The sequence below is a fragment of the Erithacus rubecula genome (genome assembly GCF_903797595.1).
Source record: "Erithacus rubecula genome assembly, chromosome: 5".
Classification (NCBI taxonomy): Eukaryota; Metazoa; Chordata; class Aves; order Passeriformes; family Muscicapidae; genus Erithacus; species Erithacus rubecula.
Genome location: NC_136687.1, coordinates 29,970,274 through 29,989,274, shown reverse-complemented (window position 1 = coordinate 29,989,274; position 19,001 = coordinate 29,970,274). Strand labels below are relative to the sequence as shown.

At 35.6% G+C, this 19,001-nt stretch overlaps 1 protein-coding gene across 7 annotated transcripts in view; it reads right to left on the bottom strand.

Annotated features, from left to right (window-relative positions):
- Nucleotides 1-1,166: 1,166 nt before the first annotated feature.
- The window catches only part of CFAP97 (cilia and flagella associated protein 97), a gene marked incomplete at its 5' end in the record, with an annotated part of 35,000 nt that continues 17,165 nt past the window's right edge, over nucleotides 1,167-19,001 (bottom strand). For all 7 annotated transcript variants that reach the window (XM_079305660.1, XM_079305656.1, XM_079305655.1 and 4 more), the window contains 3 exons: nucleotides 1,167-3,098; nucleotides 3,773-3,923; nucleotides 11,396-11,655. In XM_079305660.1, coding sequence (XP_079161786.1) covers nucleotides 2,971-3,098; nucleotides 3,773-3,923; nucleotides 11,396-11,655 — 539 coding nt within the window. In that variant the 3' untranslated portion in view covers nucleotides 1,167-2,970. The remainder of the gene's footprint in view (nucleotides 3,099-3,772; nucleotides 3,924-11,395; nucleotides 11,656-19,001) is intronic.

The window sequence follows — 19,001 nt, the reverse complement described above, 5'->3', positions numbered from 1 at the left end:
CTCCCTGAAGGCAGGTACCAGCCACTAACCAGTATCTGGAAGCAACATCTATCCACTTGAAAAAAAGAAGCATTTGGGAAATACTGGTCCAAAAACTAAGACTGTTTTTAAATTAACCAAATACAGGTTTTATTTTTTGTCCCAGGACAAAATGTGGCCTGATTGTTCCTTTTATCTCCCTTTTTCATGGCTGCTCTTTTAAATACTAGCTTTTCCACATACCTGGTTTCTTTTCTTTCCCATAGTAAATAACCAGGGTTGCAATCTATCAAATCATAAGTTAATGAAGAAAATATTTCTACTGGTTTCCAAAGTGCATTAGTTTTTCTTAAAAACTCTGTTAGTTCTGCTCCTTTTCTCCTTCCTCTGCGCTTTCCTAATGGTTCCTTATGAGAAGCTTGCTAATGCAATCCAGCTATCCAGTTCTCATTTAGCTCACTAATAAGGCTGCAAGTGGCATTTGGATGTGCTAGGGAAAATCTAAGTTGGCTACAAAGAGATACTGTAATAGGCAGAGGTACAAAACCTTGGGGGGGAAAAGTGTATCTGAGCAAAATGATTAAGAAGAAGCAAAGAAATTTCAAATAAGTGTAAATGAAAGAAGTTACATTCCAGGGAGGAAGGCAAAATAGAAATACTAAGGACTATTAAAAAGGAGAGTAAGGAGTATCAATGCAGGAAAACGCCACTGAGCTAAGAGAAAGTACATGAAATAAAGCATATGGAAAACAGGGCTTGTTTCTGCTTAAAAGCCAGTGCACACAGTGAGGGAGACTGCAGGCAATGCTCTCCATAAAGATAACTGTGGTCAGAGCTCAAAACTGTTAATGAATTAACCATCCTTCTGAAAGCAGCTGTGCCCTGAGCCAGCAGCACTCAACATAATACTTGCTGAAAGTGCAGCCATCAGCTCTGAGAAGTTGGAAATTAGAAGACTTAGCAGAGGGTCTGCAATTGCTACTTGAACTCCCATTGTCACAGTCAATGATACTACTTCTTTTATACCTTTGTAAGAGCTGGTCACAGGCAAACTAAAGTCAGTGACAAAACCATTATTCCCTTACATCTAATACTCGAACAGTGGGAAACATGCATTTTTGTCTACATACCAAGCCATTCAACCTTCTTTGCACCTTAATACTGTAAGAAGCCACTGCAAGGACAAGTCATGTTAAATATTTTATTTCTTATGATTTACAAATGACATACAAAATTGACACTTTTTCATACCAAAGTTAAATAAGATGAAGCAATTAAAAGTAATCCATTGTGAGAGTTTCTTCACAGAAAAATATTACAATATGAACATTCAGAAGTATTTAAACTGTTACTCTGATATTCACATTCAAGGACAAAAATTTTTAAATAGAGAATAATTTTAATTTGCACAATAATAAAATAAATACAGCAGCACTATACAAAGAAATTGTTAACGGTTCCTAACCATGAATAATAATAATTGCAATACAAATCTGTTTGCCACAATGCTGCTTAAAGTTAAAAGTTCCAAGTATTGTCAAACAGCTAAATTTGATCTGCGGGTCACCAAGTGAAGAAGCTGTGCCAAACTATCACAAGGACCAAGTAAAAAGTGTGTTACAATGCAGAATACCTGAAAGCCTAAGCCCTCATGCAAGCACTAGCAAAGAATAATACACTTTTCATGTCAAAGATCCAGCATTACCAAATACAGCTTTTATTCTTTATCCATAATACAGCGACTTCCTTCCTGGGAAGAAGCTGGGGAAGCAAGCAAAGTTTCAGCAATATCCACAGATAGTGGCATCACAATTTGTGCTGTTTATAAGGCTACAGTCCTACAAAACAAGCTCACTGAAAGTTTGCCTTTACATACAGAAATAAACCACACCACGTATTATTGTGATTAGCAATACCATTAAATTTTACTCCTCTTGTAAATGGATGTTGCTGTTGGAGCTTATCTGACATTACTACAAATACTAGATAAGAACATGACATTTAAAAACAGGTCAAGAAAAGTAACAAGACTTTGTTTTCTACTGTCTTCTTTTTCCCCTAAATCATGGTTAGTAGTCACTCAAAATCAATGTTTAAGATGTTTCCTGCAGCTCAAGTTTGCATCTCCCCAATGAGAAGAGTGCATTATCTCATGGCAAGCAGGGCCATGAACTATTTCCCTTACTTAATAGTATTCTCTAGTTTGAGAAGTAACCAGAACTTACTCTTGTTTAAACTAAATCTTAAACTGCCGTTTACCTCACTCTTTATAGTTGTTCAGATAATATCAGATGCTTCCTTCCTATGCAAAGATCCCAGTATGTCTTCCAAAATCCAGTACAAGTTCCAAAATCCATTTGATCTGGAAGAGATGCAGCCTTGAATAGAAAACACTCTCTGGGTGCTGAACACTTAACAGTGGCAAAACATCATCTTCTGCACCTCAGTATTCTAGCTCACCATGGAGGAATAGAATCTGCTTTTCACCTCTTCTGTTGTTAACTGCTGTTAAAGATTCTTTCAGTCACAAGAACATGACCCACAAAATTCAGAAGGCCTGTTACATAAAGCCAGGATGTAAAGTAAGGACAATCCAGGAATTAAACATATGCTTGTAAGTTTAATGCATTATTTTAAAGTATTATTAATATTTTAAAAATTGTATTTACATTTTGCACCTGTAGTGCAGTAATTCTGTCCTGTGTTATGGATACAAATTCCACTTATGATCTGAGACTAAAATAATAGTTAAATTTCTATTTAACTTGTCCATTTAAATACCTCCTTCTCTTTCATAAGTTCATCCTGTCATGGAACACACTGACAGAAGTGTTTTATACCATTTTAAGACCATTTTATAAGCAATTACTCTAAATGCAATGCATTTCAATCACTGAATAATGCAGAAAATACTTTTGCACACAGAATTTACAAACGCACTAAAAATAGAAGTTTGAGTTATCCTTTCAGTATGCCAGGCAAAGAACACACTTATAACCAAGCAGCATGAACATTAGTAGATTTAGGTCTCTCTAATGCCCCACTGGCTGAATCAGACATAGGCTTTTCGTTCCTCTGGTTTGATGTACTTTGAGCACTGGATGATCTTGAAGTTGCTCCTGTTAACACACAAACACATAAAGGGAGAATGCTTATGCTGAGCACAACAGAAAGCTTCATGCTATGTTAGTACTGCAACACTAGCACTCAGAATAAACCAAATAAACCAAAGCGAATCACTGTAAATTGAATACAACCTGAAAAGAGTTCATTAAGAGTTAAAAAGAGTTATTAGTTGTTTACAAATGATCAGGAAAAAATTCAAGTCCTTGGCTCTTCAACTGGACACATATGGTTCCACAGAGACACATTGTCTAATTCCAAATCTTACACACTGAGTTTCTGAGAAAAACAAGGCTACTATCAGTAGATCTGAATTTTCTGAATGAGAATTTGAACATTCATCGATGTTATTTTGGGGTTTTTGGTTGGATTTGTTTCACCCCTTCTTTCAATAAAGGGAATGGCAAAATGAGAAACATTTTACTACAGGGATTTTCTCTTCTTGGAAAAGAAGATTGACAAGATCATTTATTAGAAACTTAGGATGCATATAGTAATCACTTTCGGTGACTAGAAAAAATAATTTTTATAACTTCCATTTGAAAATCAATCTAAAGAGGACAAAGAACATATTTGCTATTCTTAACAGTAAAGTGCTTCACAATTCTGAATTATAAGAAGATAAACATATGCAAAAAAATCCAATAATCTGCAACTTCAAAGTACTTACTTGGAGGACTAAGCTGGCTGAAAGGAGATTTACCCCTTCTTACAGAAGGTGAAGAACTCAGGTAGTTCATGTGGCGGTGATAGTCCCTCAGTTGTTCAGAACGCCTCATACCAGCTGTTGGTTTCACTGCTTCCAGTCTTTTCAGGAAAGCCTTAATATTGAAGAAAAATGTCATCAAGAAAGACAAAGAATGAAAAAGATGGTGCAAAACAAACAGTCATAAACTGATTTTTATTTGAACTCCAAAAAGCCCCAAAATTTTTAGCAGTATACAACAGGAATTCCTCCACTGGTGACTGGCATAGGCTACTCTGCTATTCAGTTCTTTTCTCACTGTTATGACACAAACTGTGACTGTCCCTTGCACATCATCAGTTCTACACTGATTACATCTTTAGTACCTCATAGTTCTCTCTGTGCTTTACAGCAATTTGAAACAATATGTCTATTTGGTGACTATCACCAAAGGTAGTGAAGAAATGGGTTGCACTATTCTAATCCTACCTTTGGTTAATTCTCCCTTCTAAATTTCCAGAAGAATGAGAAGTTTGTTATTTTTTTTAAATCTCTGCTTTGCAAACAGACTATTTTGTATTGTCCTATATGAAGTCCAGAGAGGATTACTGACCCAAATTCTGGGAAACTAATTTCAAAAGGAAAGCACAAACGTTACAAGACTTCATTTTATCCATCATCTAATTTTAAGAGATCCTATTTAAAATTATTAATGCAGACAATTTCCTCGTGTTGAAATTAGCCCTGGAAATCACATGGCAAGTGATATATTGGAATAACTACTTATACAGTATTTTAAAGATATGATTTCCTATTCTGCATGATTATTTCTACTTGAAACAGAATTTATTGGTTTAAGACATTTCAATAGTCTAAAAAAAAGGACCTGATAGGATAAGAAATTGGGAAATACCTAGCTACATGCAACATCCAATTAACAACTTCACATTTTTAATATATTGCACCTTTAGTGGTTGCCACGCATAGACCTACTTATTCTTCTTCTAACTAATTTCAATTCATTTGATGGCTTGCAAACATTAGGCAATGACACAACCTTTGTTGATCTGGGTTCTGACACGCATCCTTTCAACAAGAGACTGTGCAAACCTAAGTAAGTCTCCAAAGCACTAAAGATAACTCTCTTTATAAGACATATTGCCTAGATGTATATTGTATTGCAAGAAACTGCATCACCATTAAACTGCACACCCAATCATGTACTGATTTTTTTTTTTTTTTTCAATAAGAATAAAAAAATTTACAAGAAATTATTTAGGAAATAGTATAGTATCCACAGGATGTCAGTTGTCATTGTCTAACTGTAATAGGAATCTACAAACTCTTGTTAGTTTATGCATGGGCACTGGAAACCTGCACAGAGTGCACGAGAGAGAGGACAAGTGACTTTGGCTCAGATGTAACATGTCACAAGTGCTTGTGTCAAGTGCCAGCCAGTTCATCATCAAGCAGGAATACCTAAGTAAGCAAAAGTCAAAGGAAGGACTTCAGCTAGAAATAGCTCTTCACTAAAGCCAATTACAGAATATGAAATGGTAGACTTGTCTCTAAATGTTACAGACAACATTTTTCTCACAACTTCATCCAAATCTCCTCATACAACTACATATGTTTAGACTTGCAGAGATCACTTATTTTACCCTCAGTATTAAAAACAGAAGCTCTCAATTCAGTTCCATCACAAATAGATTAGGTAAACTGTAGAAATTACTTTCCTCTAAGAGATGAGCATGTTTCAAGTCTGCACACAACTGTAACAGCCTCATAGAATTTGCATACCTTAACACTGCAGTAATTTCAAGCTTGATTCTGAACAAACAGGCTCTTATACAAACATACATATATATATGTATAATGTATGCAATAATACATATATGTATGTATACATACATATACATGCCCACTTCATTCTAGTTTAAATAAAATTGTTTGCTTTTATGCCTGTATTTCGAAAAGTATCAAGTTGCCATTAATGAAGGGGAAAAAAATAAGAGCTACAGAAAAAGCAGATACAGCTTCTGTGGTGCAGAAGTGTCTGAAGAAAAGCCTTTCTAGACAACAAGAAAAGAGCTTCTGTGTTTCCCTTGCCTTCTGCTGTGGATTGTACCAAGGGCACGTTAGCTTGCATGCTATTTTCAGTTGTGAATTTTGCTGTTTGGAGAACGGCCTGCTGCATGCAGAAATGAACACACCAACACAGTGAAATGGCAATCCTGGCCTACTAAATCTGTAACCCAGAACGAATCTGATTCTTATGGTTTTATTACCGACCCTACAATCTTGAGGTCCTTAACTGAGGAATTACCTGGTACAATAGTACCTTGAGCAAATGTTGTTTTTTCAGTCATACATATAAATCTACTAGTTCTTTATACTCTCCTTTTGAGAAATGAACTGAAGGAAGCTGACACTTTCCTTGTTCTTCTAAAGTACCAAATCTCTCGTTCCTTAATCTTGCATCACTGAAGTAAATAGATATTTCATCACTGATGTCAACAATCAAAGAATCAGATTACAGAACATAACTCAGGCGTTTAGAACCAAATATATGTTCCCCATCAAATTGGAAGGAACAGAAAAAACCATGAGGAACAGACACTTATGGCAAGAATGCTATTAGTTGCTCTAAATTACATTGTAAGTCCTCAGAGCTCCTGATTCAAGCTCAAATCATATATAGTATCATATCACTGATTATCTCTCATCTTGGCAAAAGACTTCCCTGGCTTGTATTTCCCCTATCTTCTTTTACTTTAATACTGAGTTTACAGTAAAAGTAGAATATTAAAAACAGAAACATCACAGAAGGTGTTCTTGCATGATTACCTTCTAGGAATAGGATAATCCTTTATAAATCTAGGCATCTGGACATAGATTAGTATCTATAAAGATAGCACAATACATATTGTCAATAGCTGAAATGCCAACAATTTCAGAACAAAGAAACCCAACACAATCAGAAAACTCCTGCTATAGAGTGGGGCAAAAGAAAATCTGCTAATTCAATTTTGGACACATCAGGAGAGCACTGAAAGTAATTCTAAAGCTCTGTCAGAAAAAGAAAAAAAAAACCAAACCCAAGCATAATTAGCAGAGACTCTTCTGCAGCTATGTTGGAAAAGGAAGGAAAAAAACCACTGAAAATGTAGCACTCTCAAACTGAGTTCAGAGAGGCGGTTAAAAATTTTACTTTTCTTTGGTTTACTTTGCTTGTTAAAAGTATGAAGGCTTCAGTTTCACCTCCTATGAATCTAATCAGCTGACCAGTGTGCCTTGACAGCTGTTCAAACTTATTTATATTACAACTCCTCTAATGTCACTGATGTTAGCGATCACACTGTCCCTTTGCAGAGTCTAGGGGCAAACAGATAACTGCATTCAAGAACAGCTTTCTGCAATTTTATTTAATTGCCAGTTGCATTAACTAGCTCTAACCTGACAAACTCTAACAGTCAGAAAACTCTTAAAGGTCCTCAATTTACAAGAAGTGTCTTTTTAACTGAACAGCTATCAAGTTTATGTGCGGCTGGCAATATCACAAGGAAAGTAAGCCAAGAGTACAGGAAAGAATCCCACAAAATTAAGCAGTTTGCAAAGTGATCAAAACTTTCCTTGAACATGCCAATTAGTCAGTCTTTATTATAATTACTACAGCAGTGCCATGGTAGTCTCAAGTCTGGACCAGGAATCTGAAGACCATAAAAATCTGACCACAAAGAGCCTACAGCCTAAATACTATAATCACAGATTTATACTATATTTGCACTGTACTGTAGAACATTTTAGCCATGCACATCCATATGCCAATCCCACATCCTGACAGCTTCCTTTTATGATAAGGCCATGGAAACCTTTTGGCACTGCATTTTTTAGCTTCAGGAACTACCAACATTTTGTCTTTTGGCTTGGCATACATCACCTTTGAAGTCAGTAAGTGAAAATACAACATGAAATTCTGTGTGCTTGAGTTCCTGAGGAGTCATCAATGCAACCTGAGTATTTCTGAGTTCCTAAGACCACGCATGAGACTACACTGTCTTTCACAACTGCATTCTGCACAGCTTTCTCCTCCAAACTGAAATCAGTGAGACCGAACAAGCTTGGTATTCTTTCCACAACCACCTAAGTGTGCAGTATCCAAGGCCTGGTGATGCCCTCTAACTCTGGGGCTGAAAATACAAAGCCCTTGTGGAGAAACACAGTAAAGGATTTTTTTTTTTAATTGTTTGGAAGGGTCACTGTACTCAAACTGGGATCAGAGATGGATATATTAGGGCTTAAGGTACATTTTATGGGAATAAGAGGTGAGGGAACGAAGAACACAGAGTCTTATTTGCAGTGAACCATAACAGCATGAGGTATAGGAAGAATGTGCAGGAATGCATGAAAATATCCACAAAAAAGGAAGACTCTTATCCCTCCTGATCTAAGGTTTGAGAACTGCCCCTACCAGAGCTGCATCTTTCAGTGAAATTCCAATGTGAACTCAAAAGGTCACTGTTCCCTAGGAACTTGACCGAACATAGCAGTTTAGATCACTAAGATCACCTAACACCTAAATTCTAGTCAGAATTCAATTAAATTTAAAATTATTAAAAATAAAAACTACTTTTAAATTATTTTAAAACCCACCAGAAAACAAGATATTATTTTTTTTAATGTTCTGATGAATTGACTGAAGAATGATAAGATGACTGCAAATCAGTAATTCAAGGACCACAAACACTTACCTGTATATGCCAGGCATTCCACAACAAAGCATGAAAAGATTCAATGGCATATAGTCTATGAAGTTTGGTGAAGGTCTTATTACTGGTAAAAATACTGTATCAATACAGATAGATGCACATATACACAGACAAGGAAACAAAGTAACACTTTGTTCATCACACTTAAGTTCCTTTCCCCAGAAGAAAAGGGATTGAAATTATTTCCAAACACAAGAGCAGAATGTTTTCTGAATCAACAGCATCCTCTATTGGCAAGAGACATGCTCTGAAAAGCAACCAAAAGTATGTTCCATTTATGAAAGCAGTCAAAAGCAGCAAGTACAAAATACTGGCATTAATTTTAGCAGCTGTTTTGCTAATTGTGCTTTTTCCATAAATTGCTAATCAGTACTTTAAAACTACTGTTCACCAGAGCAATGCATCTTTTTATTCTAGCAATGCTCTAACATAGTCTGTAGGAATGACATTTTTCCTGCACCTCTTGGTACCCTTTCACAAAGCTAGGGAGCAAAAAACTGCTCAGATTCCTCTCTAATTTCCTAAAATTGTACTTACTTTCCTGCATAATCTCTGATACTAAATGCCTGCAAGAGAAATCAAACTTTCTGATAACAGTAATACAGGCATTACTTCAAGAATGTTCTGGTGGAACAAACAAACATTTTCCATAGACAAATTGTTAACCTCAGGACAAGAAATTATAAAAGCTGTGCCAACATCAGCAGAAAAAAAAAATAAAAATCTCTGCATCAAAACTCTTAAACCCCCTGCAAAGACTACTTTTGTAGATTTTTACTCTTGAATAATTTACAAATCTTCAACAAACATTTCACAAAGGTGTATCAAACACCATATCCTGTATGCAGTACCCTCAGGCCTTATAAAAAAAAAGATTCCCAAGAAGTAAGAGCAAGAAAGTTCCAAAGAATTCCACCAATTCCATCTCTTTAAATTTAGGAAGAGGAAAGCTGCTGACCAGAAAAAACAGGTTCATAAAGCACATATATTTTTCCAATATAAACAAAAAAAACATTATAGCAGGTACAGCTGCTCTTTCATTTACAGTCTCAGAGAAAAGTATGTCACATCTGTAATCTCAAAAGGTAGTGCTAGAAAAATCAGTATGTTAAAAACCGTGATGCTCGAGGTATACATACACTTCAAACAGAACAAAAACAAACAACATTGCTAAAAAAGTGATAGCAAAGTTGTAAACAAATGGAAGAGTTTGCACTGATGAATCAATGATCCAAAAGAAGAACAGAATATATCATCCTCAGTTTGGGGAAAAGAATAAACCAAATGCTTTTATAGCCTAAACTAGCATAATATCCTAAAGTTAATTCTCACATCAAACATGTCCACCCACATTGCTGACGACAACAACTGAACTATAAATCAGTAAGTAAATGAACAATACTATTTCTTGGACTTCATGCAACCACCATTCATCTTTAACATGCACTAAAGCAGCAATAGGTGAAATGACTTAATGTATTTAGGTCTGCTGCATATTTCACACAAAAGCTGCAAAGGCAAGACAGTCTTGAACAAACACTGCAATATATCATAAGAGAACAGGTTTGTGGCTTTGAGTAAAGAGAAGTGTACTTTAAAATATCCTATATGTTAATTTACTGTAATCATCAATTGTTATGCAGTACAGCATAACTGTTACATCCTGAGGCACTGTGGCACCTAAGGATATATTCTTATCAACAAGGTTCACGTGGTAGAGCCAGACCTATTTTCAACATCTGAAATAAACACCATCAACACCCTCCTAAACCAACCTAAACATACCAAAGCCTAAAAACATTTCTTCCCCGGCCAATGACAAGTATCACACATCGATAACAAAATCTTGTGCTACATTCTTTAAAGTTTGAAAGTGTAATGTGAGCTACAGCTAGTGGAGGTGGGGAGAAAGTTTCCTAATTTTTAAAGTTTTAACAATCCAGATGTCTGAAAGCTGGAAGAATGAAAACCCAACAGGTTTTCTCAAATAGGCAATCACTTTCTCCACATTGAACCTGTACCTCCATGTGTATAGAAAGGAAATTGCAACCTATACTTACACAAAAGGTAAAATATAGTGAATTACTTCCAGTATACATTTTCCAATTATTTTAACTATAATTGTGTCTTTACCAAACACACTGATAAATACATAGAAAATATGAAATGCCATTAAATGTATCTATTACAATTCAATTACTAAAACTATCTTATTCAATCCAGTTTTACTTCTATTATTTGAGAACCCTTGCAATATACCTACAAATGAGTCTGAATGTTTGTTTTCCAGTAAAACAAGCTATTGTAATTGCCACTACACTGTGGTAATCAAAGTGCTACAAATATTCAAGGACCAAGATAGCTAGGAGTCCAAAACTAAAACTGACATTGACTTTGTTATCCTCTGTATTTTAAATATAATGGGTTTGATGCTACCATATTGATTGTTTTATTTTATGCACGCCTGTTTTTGAGACTAGTAGTCATGATGCATGAGGCAGAATGAACAAACTGCTATCCAGTGTTTTGAGTGTATTTACAATAACAGTCGTTCCTCTTAACTTAAACGATATCAAAGTAGAGCAAATGCACATATAAACTAAAATCTACTTCCATCTGAAAAAAAAACATCATTACTCCCACCTCTCTCCCAAAAATCCAAGAAACTTTCCCATTTAAACAAGTATGCCAACACCATAATAAGGGAAATTTACTGAAGACCTACTGGAGTAAAGGTCCATGCACTGCCTCATCAATTTTCTAAGTATTTAGCAACAGCTCATCTGACAAGTGATAGTCCTTCTCAATTTACTGATCCACATCCACACTCAAAACTTACCAGGTTTTCTCTTTCAATTCTTTGCTGCTCTTTTTGCCTGTTGAGGGCAGTGTGGTACAATCTAGCTGGTGTTATAGATGTCTTCAACGTGCTGCTTCTCCTTGGCCTTGCAGACTGCCTGGACAGTTCTTTTAGCAACCTCTGGTTTTCCCGATCAATCTGTCTCACTTCTTCATTTGTGAAAGAGTAATTTTTCCTTATTCCTTTAGATGGCTGATCGATGGTTAGTTTATGTTCTTTTTTATCCAACTGCAAGAAAGCTTTAAAATAGCAAAAAGTGAAAAAACAAGCAGATTGGAAAATACAGCTTCAGAAACCCAGTACTAAACATAAATTAGAACCAAGAATTAAAACATAAAATTAGTATTTAGATATTTGCACATAAAGATTTAAACTTTGCTCCCCAGTTCATCTAAAGTATCCATTTTAGCTGAGAGACAGAATAGAAACAATATTTCAGACAGAAAACTGACACTGGAGAAGCCTGACACAAGAGACACAAAGTGCACTTCCTGAAGCTATTTTGTTGATACTTAACTCCTCTAACAATTCTACATCATGTTGGTAGAGGAAATGCAAAGGGAATGATAAAAAGTAAATTTAATGAATGGAGAGAAATGAGTGAGCACATATACAAAAGAAAAATTACTGGGGCATAGAAAATTGAAAACAGTAAGCACACAACAATCAAACCATGATAATCTTTCAAGACAAGTAACGCATGCTTAAAAAATGCAATTGTGCACATGAAGTTGCTGTGTAAGATAACTGGAAAAGCTCACTCTTAGCCAGAGCCACCTATATTTATTACATTTCCACTGGAGATGTGCTGTTGACCTATTTCTAAGCCTTTGGTATCTAAAGCTCTGCAGCAGGTCTTCTGGCAGCTGCTGTGGAAGAGTCCTACTGTCATGGTGTTACTCCATCAAGCCACTGCATTATCTATGGTACAGGAATGGCAGTACCAGGTTTGAAGCTGAGACACAGACAAAAAAGCCTTACTTGTGCAATTCCCCACACTCCTCCAATACTACAGTGTCTTCAGAAGACATCCCTCATTCTTACTCCTAAGAGTCCCACACAGGCAAAACAAGGACCCAAAGCAGAAAGAAAAAAACCACAAAACCCAGGCAGGCAGTAATATTTTCTCAAGCAAACACTTCTGCACTAGCAATCTGTTTGCAAGAAATGTCTGAGGCAGCCTAACAGTGGAAAAAAACCCAAGAATGAAGAGCATTTCTTTACTTCAAAATGAAATTAAATCTTTCTTGCGGTATCTCAAATGACTTTATTTCAGAACTGATGCAGGCAAATATTGCCAATGTCTTTGAGAAATTTAAGAACAGCATTCAAAATGCAAAATCGAAACACTTCATTAATTTCAACATTCATCTGGAAATTAGTAAACTTGCACTATCAGCATGCTAGCCAAATAGGCAAGAACTGCCCCTAGGCACCTCTAACTGTGAGGTTGCCCACATTAGCAAATTCTGCTTGTGTTTGTCAAGAGAAGATGCAAATCACCTCAAAACCAAGACACAATGTTGTCAAGCACAGATCAAGTGTGCCAAACAAGTTAATACAATATGAATGTCTTGAAAGCCATCTCTGCAGTTTAGTAAGTTATTCTCAAGGTAAAACTACTGCAGCCATCAACACCATGGCAGGAGACACACCTGGAATGAGACTCATCTGGATAAACCTACAAGGGACAAAGAGAAAAGCAAAGAAAATAACTAGAGCCACACAATTCACATCAAGCTGCAACATACATCTCAGTAGAAAATATTTTTGCATGTCTTTATTGGAACAAGCAAACTGCAGAACACAGCTAGAAGAAAGTAAATGGAACAACTATCTGAAGATATATTACATAATTGACAATTGTATTGTTACAGAGCTATGAAAGGTAATTTAACTTTTTGCCTTATATCCATAGCATCTCGTGGGTTAAAGAGGACTGCACGTCATATGCAATAGTGGAAATTCACTTTTGACAAAGAACAGTTGTTAAACTGAAGTTTTGACCCAGCCTTGTGGCGTCATGCTATTGATGAAGACGCCTATTACAAGAGGCATTTAAAATTTCTGAATTACTGTCAGCACAAATTTCCAACAATTCTTTGGCCTCTGTGAAAACTGCCAACTAGTAAAAATTGATTTAAAGCAATGGCATTCTGGATAAAGACTTTTTCAATTAAAAACACAGGTTTCATGCCTTCACTGGTCAATGACTTCTATTTCACTGTAAAATAGCAGGCTGTATTTTGGCAGACACTGTATATACTTTTGATGTAACTATAAACTATAGCCAGTAAAGAGATTTAAAATGCTTCAAGGTAATTACTGACTACCTATTTTCTGACTTGTTCACTTTTCTGGTAAACCACTGCTAGGTGTGATGAAAACATAAAAGCAGAGTAATGATGGGGAACAAAGGCCTTTCCCTTTTATACAAGAGTTGGTCAGTCAATGCCACTAGAAACAATGATTAAAGGAACCCTGAAGCGATTGCTACACACAGGGCTCAACAAGCACGGCATTACTTCACCACTAGGATCTCCTGGGGGTAGTGATATGCAACTTCTGTAGCATTGAACACCCCCTATTTTACCAGAAGCTCTCAGGCAATTAGAGTGAATACCTATCTATGTACATATCCATGCATTGCTCTACCAGATACTACTACTCATATATGCAAGGACGAAATTCTACTAACTATACTCTCATCTTCCAGCTTCTCCAGTCACATTCCCCTTCAACATGCAGACTTTTCTCTTTTCACTCACCTCTTCCTCTCTCTTCCTTTCCTTAGCCTTTTTCCTTTGCGTATGTATCACTTCTACTGTGCCTCATCCACACCTTTTATTACCTCACCACAAAGGACAGCCTTTCCCACTTGTGTCAGGCAGAGACTCCATCCCAGTATGTTTTCTTCAGTACATTGTTCATTCTTAACCTCATTATTATTTATTTATTCTTAATGTAGAAACTGACTTCACCTCTGCCAAACAGTCATAATATTGAATTTATCACAACTCAAGAGAAATGTATTAATACAGTGAAGGAATTAAGAACACCACAAAGGTTCTGTTGTGAAGTTTTTCAGTGAAGCCTTAGCAGACAGCTGCCAAAACTAAGTAATCTATTGATAGATGGCTGAATTACAGAAGACTCATTAATTTTGCATCAAAAGCTCAGGCCCAATACAACACATGCAGCAGCAAGTGTTTTTTCAAGGCAATGGGATGAAAATACCAATCTAAAACTGTCTGGTTCCTCAAACAATCTTTTTATTATTAGTCTTCTACATGACTCAAGAACCAATTTGAAATTTCCCAGCTGGCTTTTTGCTGCAACATTGCTACAATACACTAAAGCATTGGATCAGGTAAGACAGTAAAAGTACCTGGTGTGTGGCTCTTCAAGCTGCTAATTTATTTGACTTATGTTTTACTTCGTTAAGATCTATGTTCAGGAAGAATTTAATCTGCAAACACCCCAGTAAAGCAAACATAACTTACTGGACCCTACCCATAGACAGTTTTTTTTTAAACCAGACAAATGCAACACTGAGCTCCATAGGAACTGTGTGACAGAAAAGTCTAAAGTTTAGTAGAAAAAAGAGACAACACAATGCATATGCATAATTTTAGTGAAAGAGCATCACAGCGTACATATTCCTAACAAAACAAGCAAAAGAAATCACTATTCCCTAAATGATGCTCAAATAAATCACAGAAGCAATCTAGAAAGCAGTGGGGAAAAACTTCTGTAGGCCTTCCAGAAGGAAAAGTGACAGGGGTGACATTCTTTCTGTGGTTCAGAAAGACACTTCTGATGTCTGAATTTCAAATCAGCAGTAATAGTTGCCACTGCTACCGGTCACCTGACTGAAAATCTGTCCAGCCTGTCTCTGCAAAGCACCATTTATACAGCATCATACTCCTATTCTCCACATACTTGACATACATGACAAAAACATTATGCACTGAACGTGTGCTACCACTCACTGGCAACATTGCTTTCATGGCAAAGACAGTAGGTGTCTAAGTGAGGTTAGCACATGCCCACAAAAACAGGGACAATTCACCATTAGTAAGCAAAAAAAAAAAAAAAAAAGAAAAAAAAGTAAGATTCCAAATGCAATTAAATACTGGTAGCACAGTTCATGTTATATAACTCAGATGTTTGAGTTTCATACTTATTTCAATGATTTATTCATCGATGCACCCACACTACTCTTTAATCACAAAGCCTAAGTGTTTGAATGGTTTACCTGACTATTTTTCTGCAGTGGCCACTGACAACAGGAGTTACAAGTAATAACACTACATTTTAAAGTTATGAATTAAGTTCCTAAAGAGTTTGTAAGTCACAGAACAATAAATATGATTTACCTATCATATACATACTCTATCAGTGGGTAATAAGTAATTTAAACTACTAGTTACTTTCATTTAAGGTTAGTCAGACCTTAATTATAATTTGGGGTAGATGATAAATAAGCAGCAGCATTTGCATAACGACTTGCACAGTGTGCAGTCTACTTCTCATTTGCTGGTAAGAAGGAAAAGAAAATTCCCTGGTATTCACAGGATTTCTATGAAAGCTGGTTTCCATGGAGAGATACCTGCCTTTTTTTTTAAGCCATAAACAAGCTGTTTATTGCCTTCAATTTCTAAACATTGAAATAACCCTGCAGAATGAGAAAGGCCAAACCTTATATAAAACACAACTTATAATTAGCAAGTCAAATGCATTAGGACACTGACACAGCCATCCTAACGGCATTAAGGCTAAAAGCAAAATCATGCATGTTTCAGTGTATCTTTTGCAATCCCAACATAAATTGCTTCAATGCTTACACTTGACTGATATTTTATTTTATACTGCTACAATACCACACGTGTATCAGATTTGAAAAGTACAAAAGGATTAAAGAAATCACAGTTCTTCATCAATATATAGTAATTTAGAAGTGAAACTATTCCCCTGTGGTATCTCCAAACAAATACTTCCTAGAACATCCATTATTGCAGGCCACAGAGCTCTTCAAAAGGGATTATGGAGAATTTAAGATTTGGTGGTGTTTTTAAGAAAATGAGAATGAGAATGTCCTTTTCAGATAAAATTTTTCCCTATTTAAACATGCTTAAACAGGGCTGCTAGTTGTCACTTGATACCATGAGAAAGAAGTCTTACAGGTGCTGGACTTTTTCTCCCCATAATTACAAAGTTTCTCATGGATGTTGGGGAAAGCCTGTATCTCTCCATAATCTCACAGATTTTCAATCTCTTTTCAAACTCTAAATGTAAGAATAAGCTAGCAATTGCTCTTCTACCTCAACATGAGTTTCTAGGCCTGTGAAAACCAAGCATATGAATACACATACACATAGAAAATTAGTCTGAACTCTGAACATACACACTAAATGGAATTGCACAGAAAAGCTATATATGCTTAGTTCAACTCTACAGTCTGGGTACATGTATGGAGTAGAGTCCACTTTAAATTTAGATATTGCTTAGCAGTTTTTCTACAAATACACTAGTTCAGCATGAATGAGCACACAGATAACATATTCCTAAAGAGAACAAAGTTTCAGTTATCATAAACTTGTTTTATTTCCTGAGTGGCAAATTGTATGGAAAAATAAAAAAGTTAAAGTGATTGCTTCATGTTCAGTTGAAGCTGCTATTTCATTTTCTACAATAGATTTTATTCAGAAACACAGAGGTTTTACTTGCATAATAATGATACTTATATTAAAGAGCTTTTTACAGAGGAAGCTCTGACTATTTTAAAAATCTAAGGCATAGAAGAGGCAAAAAGACTTATCAGCACAGAGGTCAGTGAGAGCTTCAAGGATATAACTTCAGTCTGTGGCCAATTGCCCTACTTACCCCACCACACCACCTCCTCAAGTTAATAATAGCTAATACCATGGATTTACTGACTAATTCTCACAGACACTTCAGTAAAATAAGCAGGTATCAACCCCATTTTACAGAGAAGAAAACACAAAGTACTAAATTCTTTAGCACTGTATATATCTTGTGCTATCCCATTGTATTGATACCAAACAAATTTAGGTAAAGAGGTTCAGAGCAACTTTAGCAGAAAACTGTTCAGAACTACAGAAATCACGAGATCTGTCTAAAGACAGAGAGCAAATCTGTAGCATAATGGGTTGAGACAGATGACTGCTTAGTTCACTCATATACTTTAACCCATCTCTTTATCTCAATAATACTGAGACAAAAAGATCAAGCAAAACAGAATCAGAAAAATTTCCAATTTATTTCATTCCCAGCTTTCTAACATGGTGATTTATGAAATTACCTTCAAAAGCAATCTTTTACAATCTGTTTCTTTGCATTGCTATACTTATTTCTCTTTTTGTGTTCAAATTACTCAAGAGTACAACCATTTTTTATTAGTATGAGTTTAGAATATTGCTTTCAGTTATTAATTTTCTGAAATATCTTTAATGTTTATAGCAAAGTGGAAACATCACTGAATCACAAAACAATTACACACGAAGATCTATATAACATAATGAAACTGAAAAGCTGCATTTCTACATGAAAATTTCTAATCACAACTGCTATCAGCACTGCCCATCTAAAAACAAAGTGCAACATAGAGCAGGGAGACTGAGATTTCCAACTGAACTATGTTATTTGTGAGATTTTACCTTATTAAGAAATGCATAATGGAAAATTTGACTTTTATCAAGAACAAGCATAGCTTTAGGAATTGTAAAGATGTGATAAATTTTTGTCTAATACAATTTTAAAAATGTTTACAAATTAATAGTTTTCAATATGAACACATATAGATAAAAGATGTATAAAGGAAAAACTTTTTCAATTAATTTTAAATTTAACTGCAAAAGTTTCTAAATGCTTCAAATTAATTTTGCTTGAAGATACACAAACCACCTTGCTGCTTCTAATAAACGGACTCCTGTGCTAGTCCAAAACTTGTTCTTTGAGCAAATTTCTTTCCCTTTTTTTGTTCTTGCAGTTCTTTTTTAAATACAAGAGATTCCAGTCTCCCCAAATGTATGCACTGGTAATGTGAATAATCATACAAAATTAATTACTGTGTGCCCTGTAGATACAACACAGTAACAGACACATGGAAATACTGGAAGTGTCTGGGGACCTTGGGAAATTAAACTTGCATAACTGCTGTAAATGCTTAGGTCCAGCTATATTAAAAGCATATTTGACAAAAAATTCAAATAAAATGCTTCGTCAATATAAAGTACTGGAAGAATATTATACTTTAAAAACAAATCATGATTATTTAAATATTTTTTCATGCACTCAGGTCTGGGCTTGCAGTGCTCTCACTTGAAGCAATATTTATGCCTATGCAGTTCTGATGAACATTTAATGGAGACTGGCAGGTGGGGGAAAATTATTAGCATTTCTTTTTTTCTCCCCTAATGTGTACAAAAAAAACCTGTAAGCAATAACTCAGAATAAGATTAGCTCCTATTTTCCCAGACTAGCTACTTTCCACAATTTAAACTTCAAAATGCCCAAACTAATTAAGCTATGTTGTGATTGCTGATTTAGAGAGGCTCTTGGG